Source organism: Crocodylus siamensis, chromosome 5 (genome assembly GCF_052110815.1).
Source record: "Crocodylus siamensis isolate JL-2025a chromosome 5, ASM5211081v1, whole genome shotgun sequence".
Classification (NCBI taxonomy): Eukaryota; Metazoa; Chordata; order Crocodylia; family Crocodylidae; genus Crocodylus; species Crocodylus siamensis.
The window spans coordinates 157,566,997-157,589,398 of record NC_143399.1 but is presented as its reverse complement, the minus strand read 5'-3'; the positions used below and the strand labels follow the sequence as shown (position 1 = coordinate 157,589,398).

At 38.4% G+C, this 22,402-nt stretch overlaps 1 protein-coding gene across 3 annotated transcripts in view; it reads right to left on the bottom strand.

Annotated features, from left to right (window-relative positions):
- Positions 1-22,402, bottom strand: part of SNX13 (sorting nexin 13) — a 128,150-nt gene that overhangs the window by 37,856 nt on the left and 67,892 nt on the right. For all 3 annotated transcript variants that reach the window (XM_090046832.1, XM_090046831.1, XM_090046833.1), the window contains exons 6-15: positions 21,123-21,244; positions 20,850-20,951; positions 20,080-20,168; positions 19,044-19,127; positions 14,415-14,553; positions 13,266-13,354; positions 11,528-11,627; positions 8,718-8,911; positions 6,768-6,872; positions 3,565-3,697 (exon numbers count right to left, since the gene is read on the bottom strand). In XM_090046832.1, coding sequence (XP_089902958.1) covers positions 3,565-3,697; positions 6,768-6,872; positions 8,718-8,911; positions 11,528-11,627; positions 13,266-13,354; positions 14,415-14,553; positions 19,044-19,127; positions 20,080-20,168; positions 20,850-20,951; positions 21,123-21,244 — 1,157 coding nt within the window. The remainder of the gene's footprint in view (positions 1-3,564; positions 3,698-6,767; positions 6,873-8,717; positions 8,912-11,527; positions 11,628-13,265; positions 13,355-14,414; positions 14,554-19,043; positions 19,128-20,079; positions 20,169-20,849; positions 20,952-21,122; positions 21,245-22,402) is intronic.

Below are 22,402 nucleotides of genomic sequence, written 5' to 3'. Positions count from 1 at the left end.
GCTAGGGCACTCTTCAGTGTGCAAAGGAATAGGCTGGGGGTGGGGGGTTATACAAGAAGTCTAATAAAATTATGAAGAACATGGACAAAGTGAACCAGGAACTGTTATTCACCAAGTCTCAGAAGACTAAAACTAGGGGGAACCCACTGAAATTAGACCAGTTTGAGATTAACAAGCAGAAGAGCTTTTTATGCAGCACAAATTCTAGAACTCATTGCCACCAAAGGTTGTAGAATCCATTAGTTTAGTCAGTTAAAAAAAAAAAAAGGGGGGGGGGGAAGGGGACTACAGAAATTAATGGATGATAGTTTCATTAACAGCTAAAGCAGAACAGTCAGGGATGTCTCTTTAAAGCAATATGATGGATGCCAGGGAGAGTATGTCAAGGAACAGATCACTCTAGATCAGCGATTCACAGCTAGGGTGCTACAACACCCTGCTGTGTCCTTCATATGTGCCACTGTTAGCACTGGTAAAACTCAGATTTCAAAACAGAAATCCATAACATAAAAAAAAACCACAAACATTTCTAAAACTTGTGATCTTGGAGATCCCTGTAACAGGAAAAAAAATGCTCCAATATTTTTCTACAGTCAAAAATGAGTGAAAAGTTAAGGTGCTGATATTTTCTAGAGGGTGCCTTGAGTCTAAAAAGGTTAAAAACCACTGCTCTAGATATGCCCTGCCCATGTGCTCTCCCCTCTAAAACATCCATTTCTGCCACTGTTGGAGACAGAATACCAGCCTATGTGAAACATTGGTCTGACCTCATATGGTATATTTTGGGTTCACCCCTGGCTGGCACATTTCAAAACACTGCAGTCTCCTCTCAAGCTACCCCTCTCCGCTTTCAGGAAGTGGGGGCAGAGGGGAGAAGAGAAAGGAAAAGGTCAAGGGGTGAAGTGGTAGCAGGGGATCCCATCCCCAAACACTACTTCTTCCCCTTACTGGGAAGGCTAAAGGAAATTGGTGCAAAAAAAGGGCCCACCTACAGCACTGGTAGGGATCCTAGGTCTGGCAGGGAAATATACACTAGGATAGCGCACTAGAGCTGGGTGTACATATATCAAAAATGAAATGTTCCAAAATAGTACCTCATTTTAAAAGGTACCCACTTTTGGATTACTTTACCCATTTCTGGAATGCTTCAAAGGTCTAGTGCATCTGTACAGCTGGCCCTTAAAATATGTTTCAAAGGCCATTAAAATGTTAAAAATAGTTACCTCTGTTTGCACCCAAAGTAGTACTCCTAACATCCAAAACACTTTTTAACAGTTTTCCTGAAGCATGTTTCCCCCAACTTTACTTTAATTTCCCTTTAAACTTATACCAGAGATGAGACTCAGCGTGGCATAAAAATTATGTTCATGTGCAGATATGGTTTGGTTTTTTTCTGTGGGAAACAATTCTGTTACAGACAGAGGACTTCAGCTAGAGAAGAGGGAGCAATGAAGACAATATCTGCACCAAATTTCTGTAAGCCACATTCAAAACATATTGCCCTTACATGGAAACGTTTGTGGTATAGTACAATAAAGAATACACCAGTCTATAAAAAGGAAGTGCAAGCAATTTATTATGGAGGTAAAAAACCCAAGTATATTTGCGTCTATGATGTTGAGCATTACAAAATGTATATGAATTTAGGTTTAACTAGCTATTTACTATACTTAAAGACTGATGGCAAGGCATGTATTGAGAAACTAAGTAGATGCCTTCTACTCTACAGGCCCAAGTGAAACACCACATTATAGTCCATAAGACCAATATTTCCTTGTTACCCTTACCTCATCATATTAAGATGTACCGGGGGGGAGGGGCATTGTTGTTGCTTTTAATTATAGTCATCTTGTTTGTACCGCAAAGAACCACAAATTGACTTTGCAGACTGTCTGGAAAAAAAACCCTGATAGCAACAAACCAAACAACCCAAAACAAAGCACCGTTTAAGGGGAATTTCTAAAATCTATTTTGCATTAAACAGCTTACCACGAAGTAAAGATTTTGCTATAGCTAATTTGATTCTAGATCTACAAGAAATAGAAACCATGGACTGTATGTCCAATTTCTCAGAAGAAAGAAGGTAGTCACTTTTTCCTGCTTCAGAACAGGGGAAAAAAAAAGAAAGATACCTAAACAAAATATCAAAGCTAGCAGAACTTCATTCAATAGCAGTTATTGGCTTTATTATTTATCTTGATACGCCCTATGTTTATACAAACTGGGATCTCTGTATGCCATTGACAAGACCACACAAGCTATTTATTATGTATAGGATGTGTTAATACTTAGAGGTCTGCAAAGACAAAATTATTAATAAAATGGAATGGTCATATTGAAATGCTAGGAAGAACTATATTGAACAGCTTGATCAAAGTAGAGAGGACAGAACAGTTATGAAAAAAAAAACTCCCAAGCAAGAAGCAGAATAGATGGAGAGGTAAAATGAACTAGCTAGCACATAAATATTGGTCCACTAGGTTCTATTATACTAATTTAACCACTCAGAACAGTGGAGAAATTCCAACTCAGCAATTTCCAAATGAAAAACACCACGCACACACACACTGTAAGGAATGTTACTGTACTTACAAACACAAAAGGAAGAAACCAAAAAGAGGTCTTTTCAACTTGTAATTTACAATTCTACAGATAAAATATACCACTAGACGGCAATAAAGCATAGAAGTACACCTTTCACCATCAGCCAATTCCAAACTTGGTATATGAACAAATATAGTTTTTATACACTTTTACCACAGTTCAAAACAATATATTTCATATTGGTAAGGATAAGAAATGCATACCCTTCCTCAGCCTCTAAAACCTGTATCATGGTACATGAGAAAAAAGGGGAGAAAGATTTATAAAGAGAAACTTGGTTGACAGAGAAAAAAAACAAACAAACAGGTAAAAGGAATTTGCCCAGACTCAAAGACAAGAAACAAAGGTCTGAAGCTATGAAAACATACGTCTGAAGATCATACGCAATATTTACTTTAGTTTAAAAACTTATAACTTAAGATCTTCACAATATGAGATGTACAGCATTTGTATACAAATCACAGTCATACAAAATCTCTGATATTGTGGAAACATACATGTGTAGTAAATAAATGCATTTTTAAAACTAAAATAAACAGCTTAACGTAACAGGACATATGACCTCACACTAGAGGCCAGTTTTAGCATGTGGATAAAGAGAAAACTGCAATGAAGTCAGAAATGTATTATATCCATTATCTCCTGTAGGCAAGCTACATCAGAAATGTAGGCACAAAAATTAAGCTTTGGCTCCTTACAAGTAACAAATACCCATTATATTTATAAGCGATAACGATATTAAAATATGCCTTTATCTGGCTTCTGTAATAATGCAGAATTCTGTAATAAAGAATTCTAAAATTTGAAAAAACTTGTCAAAACTACAGAAGGCCACAGTAGCATGGAAATGAACTAAGAGGAACAGAGGAAGGCATTAGAGACAGCCTATATTGATTTATTTACAGTTTGAGAAATTATACTTGAAATAGTGAAAAGGGAAAAAAAAGTTTATGACCTCACCTCCTTCACCCTCATCTGATCCTCTGAAACTAGGATCCTTCAGCATATCCAGTTCAGCTAGCATGCGCACATATAATGCATTCTGTTTGAATGAAGGGTAGAATTTTTCATCCCGCAGCATCAGGTCATACACCTTATTGAATTAAAATACCAAGATTAAAACTAAATCACCACCATAAGTTTCTATACAAGAGCCTATTAAAATTCTCAGCAAATTGTTTTACACACCTTATTTTTCCTTCCTACACGCCTCCCCTCCCCTTTGCTATACTTTTAGCTTTCCTTCAAACCCTGCTTCTGTAGTTTCCAATTAGAAGTATACGCAGTCCTCAGACCTACGACAAGATGTGGACTTCAGGAACCAATTCTAAGTTGAAACATTGCAACTCAGAACCAATTTTCCTACAGGAAACAATGTTATAAATAAGGGACTAGTTCCTGAACTAAAGTCCGATATCCTACTTTCATCAAAAGATAACCCAGAATTTTGTATTCAAATTATAGATGAGTAATATAGCTACATTAATTTTTTTATATTGTAAATAGCAATCAATCATATTGATTTGGAAGGGCTTCTTTGAGGTGACTGATGGACTTTTTGAAGGGTACTTGGCTGGAGTCTTCTCAGGAGTCCTGGCTGCAGGTTTTTCCTGGAGTCTTGGCTGCTTTCTTAAAAGAAAGCATCCAAGGAAGTTTGGACAGATGTTCTCTAGGGAGATGGGCAACGCAGCAAAATTATTCACTGGAGTCGCACTGGATCAAGCACTGTGAAGTTGAAACTGATGTCAGAAAGTTGAAACAGGGTGTCAATTTATAAACGTTGTATGAGAGAAACATTGCAACTTGAAACGTTGCAAGTCAAGACTGCCTGTATAAGTAAATCTGCTCAGATTAAAACTTGTTACTAGTAAGCAAGATGTTAAGTTATGCCTCACTGCTATATATCTATATAGCACACACAATGACATAGGCTAGGGACACATTCAAAAAGCCTGAGCCTGAATTGATTCAATCTTTGCAGGTCAGTCTAACCTGCCTAGGCTGAACCAGTTTGTAACTGTACAGACATCCTGACTGGACTGAAGAAACGTAGACACATGCCTAGTGGCTCAAGCTAGAAGCTGGGGGATGCTAGAGCAGCCCTCCTTCTCCTCTACAATTCTGAGCTGGGGGGGGGGGTGGGAACGGACATGGCCAGACCCCACTAGGACAATATTAGGGAAGAGGGGAGGGGTCCCCCCCCCACCCGCTCCTGACCAATGAGGAAGCCCGCAGGCAGTTGGTAACACAGCATTTAGTTATGCAGCTGAGAGTTACACAGGGAGTTTATAGCATTTAGCACCCCATCCAGAAAAGACGGACAACCCTCTCATTAGTTAAAGCTCATCTTAAATAACTTTTTCCAAGGAAGAAATGGAGGGATAGGATATTACCAGCTGCCCTGTTGATTAGCTATAAAAAGCCTTAAGTGGACACTGATCCACCTGCCTTTGTCCTGCGCACCTTACACAGACACCTCTCAGCATTAAGTAGCATACCACATGCTGGCTACTGTCTATGCTGGGGGAGAGAGGAGGGAATCCCTGCTTGTGAAAGGAGTTGGGGGGAGGGGGGAGGAGGGGCAGGGGGAAGCTAGGCAGACCCTGCTGTGTCTGTCATCTCTGCCCAAGCTCAAGCCAGGGAGCAAAGGGGCATGGCCAGCCCTGCTCTGGAACAGAGCGCCCCGCCCAGTGCTGCCAAGCATCTGGCATGCTGTGGGACTCTGGTTTAAAAAAGTTAAACCAGGAAAGGGTCTGGGACAGACATTTCATAAACCAGGTTTGACCGAAACCAGTTAAGTCTGATACTATATTCAACCAGGTTCATCTCAAACCAGTTTCAGCTATTTTCAAACTGGTTTATGTGCACTGAGCATCTGTTCTGTTACAGGTTTAATCCAGTTTGTATGTAATGTCTGTCTCTAGCCAGAGTCACTGGAATAACTCATTATGACCTCACTGGTTGTCCTGAATCCTCAACGAAAATAGGAATGAGGTAGCCTGTCAGTGAAAAGATGTCATTTGAGGATGGCAAAAATACCACAATATTCTGGTACAGTAACTGTGATAAGAAAACCAGAACCTCTGTCATCACCTAAAGTCTGCAGAGCTTAAAACACAGCACTCATGAACGACCCTTAACTCCACATGGAGGGGGTGGGACGACACAGAGACACAGCCATGGCAGGGTAGCCTTGGGGGCAAAGAGGTAGCCCCTGAACTTCAAACAATCCTCTCTCTAGCAACACACTAACCAATTGCATGGAAGTGTAAACTAAATTTGAGTGTTAGTAATCCAAGGCTTTTTCACTAGACCAGTAAGCCTTGTTCTAGATCCAGAAGCTAGTTGTGCCCCTTCATCAACACAGATTCTATCATCATCATCACTGGACCAAACATGGGTTCCAACATCTATCATAGTAATAGACGAGCAAGGGTTCATTCCCTTGCTTATCTATCGATTTGTCATATACACCACCACCACCACCCGTCTACATTGGTCAGATGAAGCAAATTTTATGTGAATGGATGAACACACAATCTGACATGAATTCCATAGAGAAACATAAGCCTATGGCAGAACGCTAACCTCCTAAGACATTCCATAACTGGCCTCAAAAGTAACTGCCTTTAAACAAAACTTATAAAACCAAAACCAACTTGTTTCCTAATTTCACATTCAAGTAGTCATCCGTGGAAGAAACTGTTAGGTATGGTCTCCAAGACTCTTGATTCTTACCCCATGACTAGCTCTCATAATCCCCATGTCCTTCAGCATGTTAACTCCTTTGTTCATTCCTTTTGACCTCTTCAACATACTATTTCTATTGAAATTACTTTAATACCCCTGCTCTCTGCTAGTCCATCTACACATCTGATTAAGTACACATTACCTTAAAAAAATTATGCCTCTCAACTAGCTAGTCTAAAAAGGTGCCACCCTACCCAGTCTTCTACAAACCTATTATTCAAAACGTGCACTAGTAACAGCACTTGTTTTCCTGTGGATTTATGTACCTAAATAAACAAAGAATGACAAATTTGAGGATCATGTTGCTTGTGTACCTAATTTCTTAAAATTTTCACTATGAAGTTTAGCTGTTACCATCAAATGCAGTAATGTAGGTCTTAATGCTTATGCAGTAAGCTATGAATACATTATACCTTTCTCTGAATGTCATCAAAGAGTTCAGGTGTTGGGTCCTCATGGTTCAGTGTTTCTGCCAATTTTGCTACTAAGCAGTCATCAATATTAACTCTTGGAGATGCCTATCAAAGAGATCTAAATTAACTTGCATAATGTTTGACATGGGGGGGGGGGTAAATACAAAAATCTCCAGAAAATGTTAACTTTCCCTCTTTAGAATGCAAAAAATAGGTTCACCACACAGCTATGCTACTTAAAAACGTAGCAATAACTTAAGGATGTGTTTTTTCTTGGTGTGTATGTACACACACACACACACACACAGTTAAACAGCTATTAGTAAATGCTAATGATAATTACATGAAAGAAAAAGGAGATGATAGCAAATCTGAACCATCTTCATTAACACTTCAGATTTTCTGGGATTGAATCCAGTATTACATGTATTCTTGAAATACACTCAGTGTTAATTCTTTATTAAAAATTCTCACTAATATAAAAGTGAATTTAAGTAATATCCCTGTTCAAATTTGATCAGTTTTCCAAAAATCATATTTTTAGTTTATGTTGTTTTTAATATTTTTAAAGTGAATGTTGTACTTGTGGAATGTCCCAGGTTGCTCTTACAGGATACAAACACAAGTATATCCTCCAAAGATGCTTAACCATGAAGGAAGAATCAGGAGGGATTACTGAACTGACTTAAGACTTTTGTTTTCTGCTAGAACAGCAAAAATGGTTTAACTGTGTTAAAACACTTTTATGCACATAACCAAGATACTTAAGCCACTAAGGCTGCAAACAGATGGTGCACTTATCTCGGAATAAAGCCAAAGTGTACAGACATCCACACGTTTTTATCCCAGGATAAATCCTGAAGTTTCCTGGATAAGTAGTTATTCTGGAATAAACTGTAACACAGCACAAGATGTTTGTACAGTTATTCTGGGATAGTATCATTGAATCAATAGCAGAGAGGTATTACACTGAGCTACTTACTAGACCCTGCTTAGAAGGGTGGTGTGTGTACATGCTAATCCCAGAATCATTTTGTTCCAAGACAGACTATTTATCCAGAGATAAATACAACGGCTGTTCCTAGCCTGACACATCAGGTAGATCATTAACCAGCACCAAGTTCTGACCACCACCAAAATAAGAGATACATCTTTAAAGGTAAGGGACTTAGAGGCTAGAAGCAAAACAAACAAAATAGAAGGAAATAAATGTTAAATGATGTTTGGAAAAGTAATTTGTTGAAGAAAACCGTGCGAGTGGAGCATGGAAACTAAAACAACTTAGTGTTTTTGATCTAAGTCAGCTATCACAAGCCCGATGGACTATCAAGTTGTACCAAATACATACATAATGAATAAGGGATAAATTACTCATTCAGTGCTCTACCTCTAAAGTATCCACTCCTGCCACTGCTGGAGGCAGGCTACTGGGATAGATAGACCATTCATCTGACCCAGTATGGCATTTCTTATCTTGTTAAAATCATGTAATGAATAATTTAGATATCCAAAAGGAGATAACAAATCATTTGGTTTGAAGTGAGAAGACAGATGAAAGGTTGCATTACACAGCTGCACCCTCTCCTCTCCAGCCACTGCCCACCCACCGAAAGATTCTCAAATTTGTAAATTTTTTCAAGACTTAACTTTTGCTTCCATCTTCTAACAACCAGCCAGCTTTTGATCAATGAAATGTTTGGCAGGTTCTCTGTGTACATGCCACTGTTGTTTTATGAGAAAGTTAGCAAGAATAATTTACATTACATAATACAGGGGGCATCCTTTCAGGCATTAACTTCAAAATTTTGAACTCAAAACAGCTAGTTCCACAAGATCCATTTGACAAGCAATTGGCATATCCTTCCAGTTTTATCTGGACTCTGAGTTTAGAATTGTAAATTTATTTTACCATAATGTAATTCCACAAAACTCTGGAAAACATATTGTTACCTTCTCCGATAAGTATTGCTCATAGATCCCAAATGCAGCTGCTCTTAACAGACCCTTGGTTTGATTAGTCTGATGCTTCCCATCTTTCTGCCAGCTTTGCAACACCTCCAGCTGCTGCTGGGCTGTAACCCTGTACCCTTCTACTGTCATCCAAAAGAAAAGATGTGCTTGGCCTCCAGTCTGCTGCATGTAATCTATAAAAAAAAAAAAAGCAGATTTATGTAATTATACCTGCTTGGATAAAAGCACATACCTAAGAGTTCACCCATATTGCAGTACAAAAGCCAGGAAAAATACCCACAAATTAATATGGAAACTATTTTATGTGCTAAAGCTGAATCAATACTGACACTCAAACACTGTCATGAGGAGCCAAAAATAGAGAGCTACTGCATACCAATGACTACCAGTAAGCAAAACCCATGAAGTAGAGGGGTGATCTTATTCACAGCTGAATCATAAGCCATAGCTATACAGGATATACAAACATTAAGTACAGAATATAAGAACCAGGTTAGAAATTAAGCAGCATTCTAAAGATTCTATTTATTTATTTACCATTTGGAAAAGGGTAAATGGACAAGGTAAAGGTGCTGAGGGAGTTGGCTGATGCGACTGCAGAGCCACTAGCCATCATCTCTGAGAACTCATGGCGATCAGGGGAGGTCCCAGATAATTGGAAGAGGGCAAACAGTGCCCATATTTAAGAAAGGGAAAAAGGAGGATCCAGGGAACTACAGACCAGTCAGCCTCATCTCCGTCCCTGCAAAATTCAGGGAGCAGATCCTCAAGGAATCCATTTCTAAGCACTTGGAAGAGAAAAAGATGATTAGGAACAGTCAGCATGGATTCACCAAGGACAAGTCATGCCTGACCAACCCAATTGCCTTCTATGATGAAATGACTGGCTCTGTGGATGTGGGGAGACCAGTGGATGTGGTGTACCTTGATTTTAGCAAGGCTTTTGATACAGTTTCCCACATTCTTGCAGGCAAAATGAGGAAGTATGGGCTGGATGAATAGACTGTAAGGCAGACAAAGCTGGCTGGGGCATCAGGCTCAGAGTAGCAGTCAATGGCTCAATGTCTAGTTGGCAACTGGTATCAAGTAGAGTGCTCCAGGGGTCAGTCCTGGGGCCAACTTTGTTTACAGTCTTCATCAATGATCTGGAAGATGACAGAGTGCACCCGCAGCAAGTCTGTAGATGATGCCAAGCGGGGGGGAGGGGCAGCGGCAGGGTGGAAGGAGTAGATACGCTGGAGAGTATGGCTAGGATTTAGTGTGACCTAGACAAATTGCTTTTGGCCCAATCCCATGAGGTTCAACAAGGACAACTGCAAAGTCCTACACTTAGGATGGAACAAATATCTCATGCACCAGTACAGGCTGGGGGCTGACTGGCTGGGCAACAGCTCTGCAAAAAAAAGGACCTGGGGCTTACAGTGGACAATAAGCTCAATATAAGCCAGCAGTGTGCCCTTTTGTCAAGGTTAATGGTATACTGGGCTGCACTGGTAGGTGTGTTGCTAGTAGGTCAAGGGAAGTGATTATTCCCCCTTTATTCAGCACTGGTAAGGTGACTTCTGGAATACTGTGTTCAGTTTTGGGGCCCCCACTACAGAAAGGTTGTGGACAAGCTGGAGAGAGAGAGAGACAGTTCAACAGAGGGCAACAAAAAAGGTTGAGGGGCTGGGGCACATGACTTACAAGGACAGGCTGAAGGAACCGGGCTTATTTAGTCTAGGAGACTGAGAAGAGACTTGATAGCAGCCTTCAAATACCCAAAAGGGAGGTTTGCAAGAAGGTGGAGATAGACAGTTTAAGTGGTGGCAGATGACAGAACAATAAGCAACGATTTCAAGATGCTGCAAGGGAAGTTTAGGTTGGATACAAGAAAGAATGTTCTCACTAGGAGGGTAGTAAAATACTGGAACAAATTACCCAAAGGGATGGTGCAATCTCCATCCTTGGAGGTTTTCAAGACCCAGCTAGACAAAGCTTTTGCTGGGATGATCTAGTTGGGGATGGGCCTTGAGCAGGGGGTTGGACTAGATGACCACCTGAGGTCTCTTCCAAACCTATTTTTCTAGGATTTTAAAGTAGGCATGAAAAACAATCCAATCTTGTTTAACTGCACAGCAAGATGAAATATTATATGGTTCAATTAGTTTAAAGAAGTCTGTTTCAAACTGACAATATCTGCAAACTTTCTGACCTTTAGTCCAATTTTGTGATTTACTGTAGAACTTAACAATCAAGAGGGCACACTGGTCATTCTTACATACGAATAGATTCCAAAAAAACATTAAGTCAGTTTTTAGGGGTTTTTGATCCACAATGAACCAAGGGTTAATCATGGACTGCTAAACATTTTGCAGCCCTCCAAACTCAACTTTAAGTTATTACTGTCATGTGTAGCCTCATTACACTTCAAACAAAATATCTAGAACATACAAGCAATGTAACCAAACTTAAAATCAAAGAGGCTTCATCAGTTCTAGTAGTAAGCCTCACTTAAAAGAAAGGGAAACAAGTAGAATTGTTCCAGAAAGAACAAATATTCATATAGTCACAAGATGGCTAAACTACCTCTGAAAGCTTAAGACTACTTCAGCATTTGGAAAAATATTCAACATCAACTGTAAAAATCTTACTAGAAAGCCCACCCCAAAATAAAACCCACTCAATTTCTTCTAGATAAAAGAAATGTACACACTCATTAGGTATATTATGAAATTGATATGCATAGTATTTTGGGTTTGTAAGCTCCTACTTGAGTGGAGAGAATCAATCTTTAAGTTAGTATTTACCGATAAAAAATTGTAGTGCAACATTGTCTAGCAGAATGTAGTCCAAAGGGACTGTGCAAAGTTTTCCAAAGTTTGCTGCCAGTTTCACAGTATCTATTTCCTGCAAAAAAATAGAGCACAGCATATTATCAAAAACATGATAATCCCACTTCTTTTTTTGCAGGCACCTCAAGTGTGTTTACCAGTAAAAAGCTGTTTAAACTAAAGCAAGATTTACTAATTAATTTTCAGGTTACTCCTAAAAAACATAAGTATGGGGAGTGGGGGGTGGGAGAGGCATTAGTGCCTTAGAAGAGCATTTGATGGTAGAATAGATTATTCATGTCTTTCAGAAAACTGGATTCTGTTACTGGTTCTGCTACAGTATGGGATCCTATGGGATTGCTGTTCAAGTCACTTGACCTTAAAAACCAAAAAAACACAACCCAAAATACCTTATTAGATGAGCACTACGCCTGTTGATAAAATTGCTCATCACAACCCTCTGAAATTTCTTCTACAGTATAAGTCAGCAGAGCCAACCAAGTCATATTCTGAAGTTTGCGCATCATCACTTCATGCTCATAGCAAGATATAAATCAATCTTCACTAAGGTCTAACATTCCATATTTAAAAGTGCAGTAGTACCCAAAGACCTCAGGCATAGGCCTTTTTAGGCAGTTTAGAGCATCATGCAAAAATAAAACCCCTGTGGGGCACAAACCTGCAGCTAAAACTAGGGATCCTCCAAAAAAAAGACAGAAAAGCCTGGCACACTGAAGTATAAGTTACATTAGTTTCTCAAACTCCACAAAAAAGTAGAGGGTAGAAACTGGATAGTAATTATACAAGCTGTTAGAACATATAAGGAGAGTTTCATGAATTTTTTTTCCCCCCTCATGTGGGAAACTTTCAGACTGATGAAATGTAAAAGTTGGATTTGTGTCCCAAGCAGTTTACCCTACAAGGCTGAGTTTGTTATCAAAAAACGATTTCTCAAATCTTATCGGTGTTTAGTTTCTTGCTTTCAGGTGGCTTTCAAAAAGCACACAGTTTAAAAAGGAGTTTAAAAACAGCTTATCTTTAAAAGGACTGAAATACAAAAATTTGCAACTTGCAATAGCTACTGTTAGAACTACAAGTTCAAATAATACTTTCTAGCAGAAGACAGTAGTGAATTTTCCACATAAAAATAAAATACAAAGGTTCAAACTTTAGGTGGCATGTACTTGGTAGCCATGTGGGTTCAAGACAAAAAGACCTACAAAAAACTAGAACCCTTGGTTCCAAATGATACCTTTTATTAGACCAACTGGACAATTGCTAATAAAATGTTTCATTTTGGAACCAAGAGTTCTAGGTTTTTGTATGACAAACTTTAGCTGCGCACTCATTTTTTGTATATACAGTGGAACCCATATTCTTAGCAGATTTAAAGTTCCTAACCATTGTGCTTTGTGAAGCAGCTGAGCACATGTATATATAAACAACTAGATAGGATAGTGATAGTGATCCAGATGACTAGAAAAGAAGCACTCAAGTAAAAGCTACAGCAAGCAGATAAGAGGGTCTCTTAATTGAGCATCACATTTAAAAAAAAAAAAAAGAAGCTGCAAATCACCCCAAGAAGGAGAAAAACCTAGATTCTACTGTACTGAATACAAAACCAAACACCCACCATTTTTCTTTACAAGTTTGAGAATTTGTAGCAATTTACCCACAATCCACGGTGATTAACACTAACAGAAAAAGTACTTACTTTTCCTGACTGCAACCTCTGTATTCTTGAATCACATACTTTAACAACATATAGTAAGCTGTTTATTTGATTTTTTATAGTGTTGATATCTGAAAACAAAGAACAAAAAGACTAAGCAGTAGAGGCAGATATACATTAGTTTGGGGAATAAACATTTGACCCATCTTGAGATTGTATTTTATGCATTCCTTTGTTTTGTTCCTATTTTTAATACAGCATTACCTGCTAGGCTGGGTGTAACCTTCACACCCCAGAATTTTCTCCTCTTCTCCAAATTCAATGTCCGAGTGGAAGAAATGAAGTAAAACAAGAAAAAACACTTCTCTTACTCTTGTCAATTTAATTTATTGTTTATTCCCAATTTTACTAAATTAAATACTACTGAAACTCATCTCAGCAACCAGGTCATTTTACTTTAATGCACAAGATCATTTTATCAAAATGCATTTTAACAAGATGTTCAACTATGAGATATCATCAGGGATCTGGGTTTTCCATTTGCCATGGAAAAAACACAGATTCTCACGTGGCAGAGGAGAGGGGCAAGGACAGCACAGGCAATGCTACAGCCATGGCTGCTAAGGTAAGACACAATGCTGGCACAGAGTTGTGCCCCTCACGGCTACCAGGTGAGCAGAGGGCACTTCACCTTAGTGGCCATGGCAGCGTATCGTTCATTCCCTTCGGCTCCAGGTCCTGCCTGCTGAGCTGCAAAGGCAGCCCCGGCCTGGAGCTGGTTCAGCCTGGCAGTAAGCCTGAGCCCTGGTGTGGGTACAGAAATCTGGGGAGGTGTATACCCCCCTTCCTCACACATACACCCTTCCCCACTGTGAGGGGGGGGGGGGCGGCAGCTTGCGAGTCAGGCTTTTAAAAAATTCAGAGAATTTGCGATTTCTTAAACAAACAAAAAACAAAAAAAAAAAAACACAGGATCCCTGGATATCGTGACAAGAGAACACGAAAAATGGAATTTAGATGGAGACTCTCTGTTCACATCACGATAGAAAACCTCAAGTTTGATCTGTCTGCAAAGCATTTGAACATTCAAAACGTATTAAGTTAAGAGTTTGCCTTTAGTTAAACTAATACTTTTAAAACAAATCATCCTGTTGGTCATTTATTTCTTCGTGAAAATTAACACACACTAACCATCTCCCGCTGTATCCAAGGAGCGCAGATACTGGAGTTCTTCTCCTGCCTTATCTTTGACTGCTTCCAACTCCCCTATATTATCACTTAATTTAATAATGTTCATAAAGGCCTCATAGTTGCAATTGGAATCACGAATCTAAAATATTTGGAAAAATTACAGCACAAATCATACAAATGAAAAAAAAAAAGACATCCATGGCATAAATTTCACAGTAAAGTATAAATTAGTCAATTAAGGAATAATGGCAATTGATATGGTACTGTACATCACAGGCCTCACTAGAACACGGATTAATGCAACTGTTAATCAATATGTATACAAATTACACAGAGGCCTCGCTAACAGCATGAACCAAAGTAGGCCTCACTAGAAAGAAAAAAACTAAGCATGCCATATACAGCTTGTACAAAGTAGGCTGTTTGTCTTTGTAGGTGCTTTTCAAGGCCAAAGTGAATTGATAAGACCATTACAGGACACAAACAAAAAAATAAGAGTGACTTGACTAACAGTTTTCCATACCTGGCAGGAAGGTCGCATTAACTGGTGAGAATTAGGATGTATATACTGTAAAACATGAAGTTGTCTGTGCATATCAGCAGCATTCAACCTTTTGGCCCTCTGAGCCAAATGAGTGGTATGGGGCCACCCAGCATGCATCCACCAGGATTGGGGTTCCATACTCCCTTGTACACTGGATCTAATGGGCAAGCCTATGGCCCCCCAACCTCCCCAGACAAGGTGGGAGTTGACAGGCTAGATGACAAGGTGTCCAGGGCTGAGTATCCCGGTGTATATAAAGAGGCCTAAATCCCCTTCGTACACCACACCGAGTTAAGTGAGCAAATCCATTGCATATTATGTCTGTACCATGTCTGAAAATAATTTAGCTAGCACTGTGCATCACCAGCTGGTCATGGATGCCAACACTAGGCATGCTGGTAGACATCCTTGCCAAGCTTTGTCACTATGAGCCAAAGCCTACAGTCTTTCTTGTTACAAGGCAGTAGAAGCATACCACCATAGATGGTATTCTGAAAGCACATGTATAGACCATCCAAACTGAAGGAGCATGACATTGAGAAATACTTAACTGCTAAAGTCAAATAATTTTGTTGGCCAACAGCCCTAGCAAGCCTTGCTTTTAAACACGTTCCATATACCATCATGACCTCAAGAACAATCCAACAATCCTATTAAACCACAACAGAGAAAAAATTAGAACTGTTATCTTGAATTTGTATCCTTGGGGGAAGTAATTCTGCGCAGAAGTTCAAACTTTTAAAAATGTAGTTTAAAACTAAGCACAGATGTTTGTGGGCTATACATTTTATTACACCAATTGTGTGGTTGGCATAAAAGTTAGACCAGCTTTTGAATGCAATACATTTTTCACTCTATTAGAATATTTAGTGTTTATAAAAACCTAAACTTTCAAAGATTTTCAAGCTGTTTGCATGGAATTTAAAAGCCTAACAGTGGGATTCCCCCAGCAATGGTGTCCACTTGGGTAAAAAGCCAGAAAATGTAAGAGGCAGCAAAATGATCATTGTAGCTAAACTGTTCTCAGTGGTGGCAAATGACAGAATATGAAGCAATGGTATCAAGTTGCAGCAAGGAAATTTTAGGTTAGACATTAGGACCCCCCCCATAAAACAAAAAAAAAAACCAAAAAAAACAAAAACAAAAAAATCAGGATGGTGAAGCATTAGAATGGATTGAATCTCCATCCCTAAAGGTTTTTAAGGCCCTGCTCAAAGACTTGGCTGGAATGATCTAATTGGGGCTGGCCCTGCTTTGAGCATGGGGTGTCAACAGTCCTTCAACACTATGGTGTTTAAGCCTTTTGCCCTCTGGGCCAGATCAGGCCTTGGGATCCAACACCACCCCTGCCCAGTGCTGCTACATATTGGAATCAGGTGCCAAAGTAAGACACATAGGATCCAAGGCTCCCAACAGGTCTAAGCATTAGGCAGCAGGGGAGCAGTGCCACCACTCCCGCACCACCATATTTTCAGACCAATAGGAAGCACTGCAGGCCAGATGATATAGGACAAGGGGGGCCAGATCTGCCCAAAGTGTTTGAGTGCCCTTGCTATAAAATATAAATAATATAAATATAAATATAACAGCAATCCCACTGAAGATAAAAAACTCTGACTCTCCTACACTGCATACCATCACTTTGTACCCAACACATGGCTCACTAGCCTCAACCCATCTGACCAGAATTTATGATACAGCCCTTAGAGGACTGTGGCAGTCTTCCTTGGTTTGTGCACCAGATCAATTACCCCACAATCAGATTCCAGAAATTTTAGAGAGCCTATTTATACCACTCGAGTCCTTTAAGAGTGAAAGTAGGCAGCAGAGACTGAATATTTAACCCAGGACACCAATGCTCCCATCGAAAACCCTAAAGTATTGCCATGGGAAGGAGAGGGAGAGGTGGGGGGGGGGGGAAAAAGAGAAAAGAAAAGAGCTGAGGGGAAGAAAAAAAAAAACAAAACAAAACAAAAACAACCCTGCCAAGCTTTCTTTATGAACCAAGCCCAAAAGAACCAATATTCTTAAAGTGTATTGGGTATTAGAGGTTAAAATGCTGAAACCAAGCCAGGGAACTCAAACTTAGTTCCTTATACTTAAAAAGGTAAAGGGAAAAAACCTCCAGAAAAAAATACCCCCTGTAGGCCTTCTTTATATATAAAAGAGGGCAACAAACCAATCCATTAATGTAGGTTTTACGTGACAAGTATAAAACAGCTCTCTTTTCTAAAGAACATAAATTGGTATAAATATTATAATAAAGGAAACAAGAAGCATCAATGGATTGATGGCAAAAGAAACAAGTTGGGATGGACTTCACAGAATGCTCAAGGAATAATTCAAACTGAATTTATGCAGCAAGCCTAAGTAGAATAGGCACAAACATGCAAGAAAGAAGAGAAAGATTAAAGTTTCTTTAAAAGAAGAGTTTGGTGCCTACAGAACAGTATTATTCTTTATACAGTTCAACTTCAGGCAGCTCTCAACAGGAAGTGCTCAATACCAACCCATGTTATTCAACCAGAGAACTTTATGCAGGAAACCTCAAATATGTCAAAAAAGTTAGTAAAATGACTATGTCCCATTTTAATAAAATCGTATTTACCTTCTCTGCTTTCTCTCTCTGATGGGGGCAGAATTTAAGCACCGACTTTATGCCAGCTTGCTGAATTAGAACTATTTTGAGAAGTAGCACGTGAGTTATAGACAGAAAAAGCAAGTAGTACATAAAGTCATCAAGTAGTTGGGGTTGTTTTGGGTTTGTTTTTGTTTTTTGGGGGGGGGGGGGGGGTGAAGAATGGAACTGAGAAGAATTTTAATCTATGCAAGACACCAGACCTTCACTTTAAAAGCTAGCTGCCCTCAAGTGACTTTTTACTAAAAAGGTCCAAAACATTCTATGATTAGTTTTCAGTGAAAGACTTCCAAATCCAGTGAAAACCAAAAAGATACAATAGTGGTCTCAGAATAATTACAATTCTTCTTCCAGTCAGCCTAGAAGCTAAAAACATATCCTCCAGCTCTGAGAGTCTCAACCTGCTTAGACTTGAGGTACCCTTCAGAAAGACACCAGCTTCTAGATTTAATTCATTCCAAGCATGGAAAAAATAGAGCAGTTCTTTGTATGAAAAGAATTCAGAAAGACCACAAAGGGTCAAAATGTGTTGGGACACTACACATTTTTATATTTCAGATATTTACGTGTAAATCTTCCAAAATTCCATGTAGGTGCGATTATGTGGCACTCTTAAAAGGATCTTGGGTCATCCTGGTTGATAAAAACTACGCTGTAGCTAGATGTGTAGGTTAAAAACTTTCCTAAATTTTTAACATTGCTTTTCTACCATCTCTGCTAACCAGAAGCTGTAGTATACTAATCTTTCCCCATTTTTTTTTCATTGCTTAATTTTAGACCAACATGGTAAATATATTATAGGTTATGCAGGTACACAATGAAAAAAGTCAGGGAGTGACAAATGTAAGGCTACATATGCAATCTTGCACTGAATCTGCTCTTCTGTGCATTGTTTAGGTGACCTCTATAAGCCTTAGAAACTGTATGCTTTTAGCTATACAATCACAACCTTTAAAAAAATAATAATATTTTTTTTTTTTTAGATGTGCAACAGAAGACTTCCTGAACTGTACAGGTTTCTGCATGTACAAACTATGATTTCAATGAGTCACATCTCTTCAAAACCAGTTCTCAGCACAACTCCAAAATACACAACCCTAAACTCATTGATGGATTACTCTTACACTTAAGAATTTAAGTAATTATTATTTTAAATAATTTGAGCAAAATGGTCTCTAAGTTATCTGAAGACGTGTAGGGGAAAAAAAAAAAAAAAAAAAAAAGTCAGCCTGAAAAAAGAAAGTATGAACAATTAAAGCAAAGTATAAAATAAAAAAATTTCATATACCAAGTTAACCACTGTCATATTATACAAACTCTTCCATATTAAGTTACTACTTCTGCTACATACACACTAGCCATGGTGAGATGTCCAGGACCAAAAGATGCTCTCGCATAAATACTGTGAAAATACTATCAAAACACCATTAAAAAGTTAAAACCTTACCATCCATATGACATACTGATTAATATAATCAGGATCACTGAGCTGGTTTATTAATGGAAGAAGAATTCCTCGGACGAGGATTTCCTGAAACCGTCAAAAATTACACAATTGTAATTTACAATTCATACCAGTTAAATCAAAAGTATAAAAGCTCAGATAAAAGCTTATTTGCTTATAAGCATGCACAGAAACAGCCTGAACAATCAAAAGTGAAGAATGCCATCAACCTGAAGACATCTGACCACAAGGGAGAGCTATTCTCTCTCAAATGACAGGTTCCTTAGAGAAATATGAAACAGTAGAACACTGATTTCCATAAGATTAAGAATTTAATGTTAATTTGACAAAATACATTCGATGGCATTCAAATGTCAGGTACTCCCCAAGCCATTTTTCAGCTATTTCTCATTTTAACAAATTAAAACGATCACAAAAATCACTGCATTGTAAATGCAGAACAACAACAGTGACCACTGTATATCCAAGAAATTCTCTCATCTCTAGCAATTTACACACACACACACACACACACTTGGACTTTCAGTTAGTATTTCTGTTCCTAACATAGGAATCTAGGCTGCTTACAGACATTAAAAAACCCAACGCAGTCAACAGTGCTTTAAAAAGAACTCAGCGCACTTCTGTGCCAAGCCCAGCGCATGCCCAGAAGAGGCAGCACGTTACTTCAACCTGGCTCGCCTGACATCTGTATAGATTGGGCCTTTCAGAGAGGTTTTTTTTTGGCACTTATCTAATAGCAGGTTTAATCAGTTTTAGATAAAGTGTCAAAAAAGCCGTGCTGAAGCACCAGATCTATGCAGATACTGCAGAGCTGGGTTGAACTAACATGCTATGCCTCTTCTAGTAAAGCATGGTGTTTTTTTTGGTTTTTTGCATGTCAGCAGCCCCAGATAGCTATTATTCATTATTACTGTAAAAATACAATGATCATGTTTATACAGCACAGACCTGATATCCTATACGTTATGATATTTTGTACAAGTGACAATTTTACAACTGTAAAGCTTATATTTACCCTGACAAAGTATCGCATGATCTTGTTCTGGAAGTCTCCAGGAGGTAGCAATATATACAGTAAAACTTCACACATATCCCTTAGAAAACCTGGGAGAAAAGCATGTCAGAAAATGCACAGCTGTTGCATTCTACATGTTCCTATGATGAACAAAAAGATCCTCTAAACCTTCTAATGTCTTTACTTCCCAAAAATTGAGTTTATGCCACTTAATTGAAAAGATCTTTTCAAGATTTCACAGTACAGTGAATGATTTAAATTTTATAAAATAATTTACTGCTTACATTAACTGGAACAGATAAATGAACATGTAAGGGCTTGTTTTGCTCTTAAAAGCAGCAGCTAATCCTTCTATAGGTTTGTTTCTCATACTTGCAATGCTTTAGTGCCTATAAGCTTAAATCAAATCACCTTTTGTGTTTTGTTTTGTTTTTTTTAAAGCTAAACCAATCTCTGCTTCCTCATTTCAGGGAAAGGTTTATATCGCATGCCTGAAAAGTGATTAGCCTTCCCTTCCCACCATGGCATACCAAGAGCTTTAATACAGGCACATTTCCATCTGGAATATATGCTTCAGCCTTTTACACACATGCACAACTGCTACTAAAAAAATACCAATATGCACCAAATGTATGAAGTACCAAGGACACTTGTTTGTAATAAAGTTACAAACTTAGCTTGGCATAGCTTCCATTTTAGTGACTGATGTAATATTTCTTACAGTTCAGTATAGCACAACCCTCAAAAAACAAAAAAAGTATTAAAGAAACCTTCTTCATCTTTGGGAGAAGTGCAGACTAAGTCACGACAGACATCCTTTTCCATTTCAACTTCAACCTCAAAGAACGTATCTACAAGTTCTTCTGCTGTATCTTCATAAAAGAAATCAGAAAATGCTTGTTTAGAAAACCAATGTATATATATGAAAGCCTTTTCTAAATCAAAAGTAACCAAATAAAAAACACAAAAAAAAGAAGTGTACACTAACATTTTTTTTACTCATCTATTTTGACAAATCAATTATTTTTAAACAATGACATTACCTTTCTTCTGATCATCTTTTTCCATTATTCTTTGCTGAGCTTTTCTGAATACTCGCAGATGAGTGCCAAAATCATCAACTAGCCGTGTAGTGAAATAACTCTGCCAGTTTATTTCTTTTGACCTTTCAGAAAAAAAAAAAAGACTACATATCAACTAAATAATTAAGGTGGAATAAAGCTCTAACTTCTTATAATGCCAGTATGAACAACTGCTACTTGAAAACACAAAGGAATTACAACTTGCACATTTTTCGAAAGTCAGCAGATTTACTGGGTTTAATGAACCACTGTTACAGTCCTACTTTCACCCCCACAACTACACAAGGGAGTTCCTGGTCAACAGGACATCTGTGTTTAGCTTGCTGTTGCTGTCACAGCAATGAAGAGGCTCTTTCTGTCTCTTTGGTTTTGCTTTACATGCATATATGTACACTTCAAGATAGCATGCATAACAGCTACATGCAAGTTCAATATTATATTGTGTGAATGTGCATATATTAACAAGCAACAGCTTTAAAAAACATGAACTTAGAGACAGCTAGCTAGTAACAAATCACCAGTTTACTAAAATGATTTGCACTATACATTTTGAACAACAACAAAATGTTTTAAACACATTCATGTAGTGGCACTTCACAAAAGCACCAAAAACTACACCTAAACTATATTCTGCACTATAGTTTTCCAAGCAACAGTTAAAGGCTTCAGTAAAAAACCCAAGAACTAACCTACCACAACTTCTCTGTACCAAAAATACCCTTGTCTGAATTCTCTCAAATGAAAAGGAGAACTACTCTGGAACCCACTCTGCCAAACTCTACAATACTACAAAGAAAAACTTATTTTCTATATAACTAATCCCCCAGGAGCAGATGCAAAGAACTTTACAAGAATAAAGTCAATATCAGAAAGAAGGCAGAACAGTGAAAAGCAGAAAATATTCCGTCATGAAGTTACCAAAACTATTTATAGTTCAGTAGCCAACTCCTTCACCCACAGTACTTGATAAATCAAGCAAACACTAGGTGGCAGCCTTACACAATTACATTAATGAGCATCTTCTAAAAAGAAAAAAAACACTTTAAAATAATGTGTTATATATTCATTCTCCTTTTAGCATGTCTAGGTTACACTGTAGCCTGTTAGAACAGAGAGCCAATGCCAGGTAACTGTGCCAGCTGTAGACCCAGCTATAAGTCACTTTAAGAACTGACCAGTAGGGCTGTGTGGGAAGAAAAAAAATTGCCAGCTCCATTCAGCAGAGATTTGGCCCAATTTGG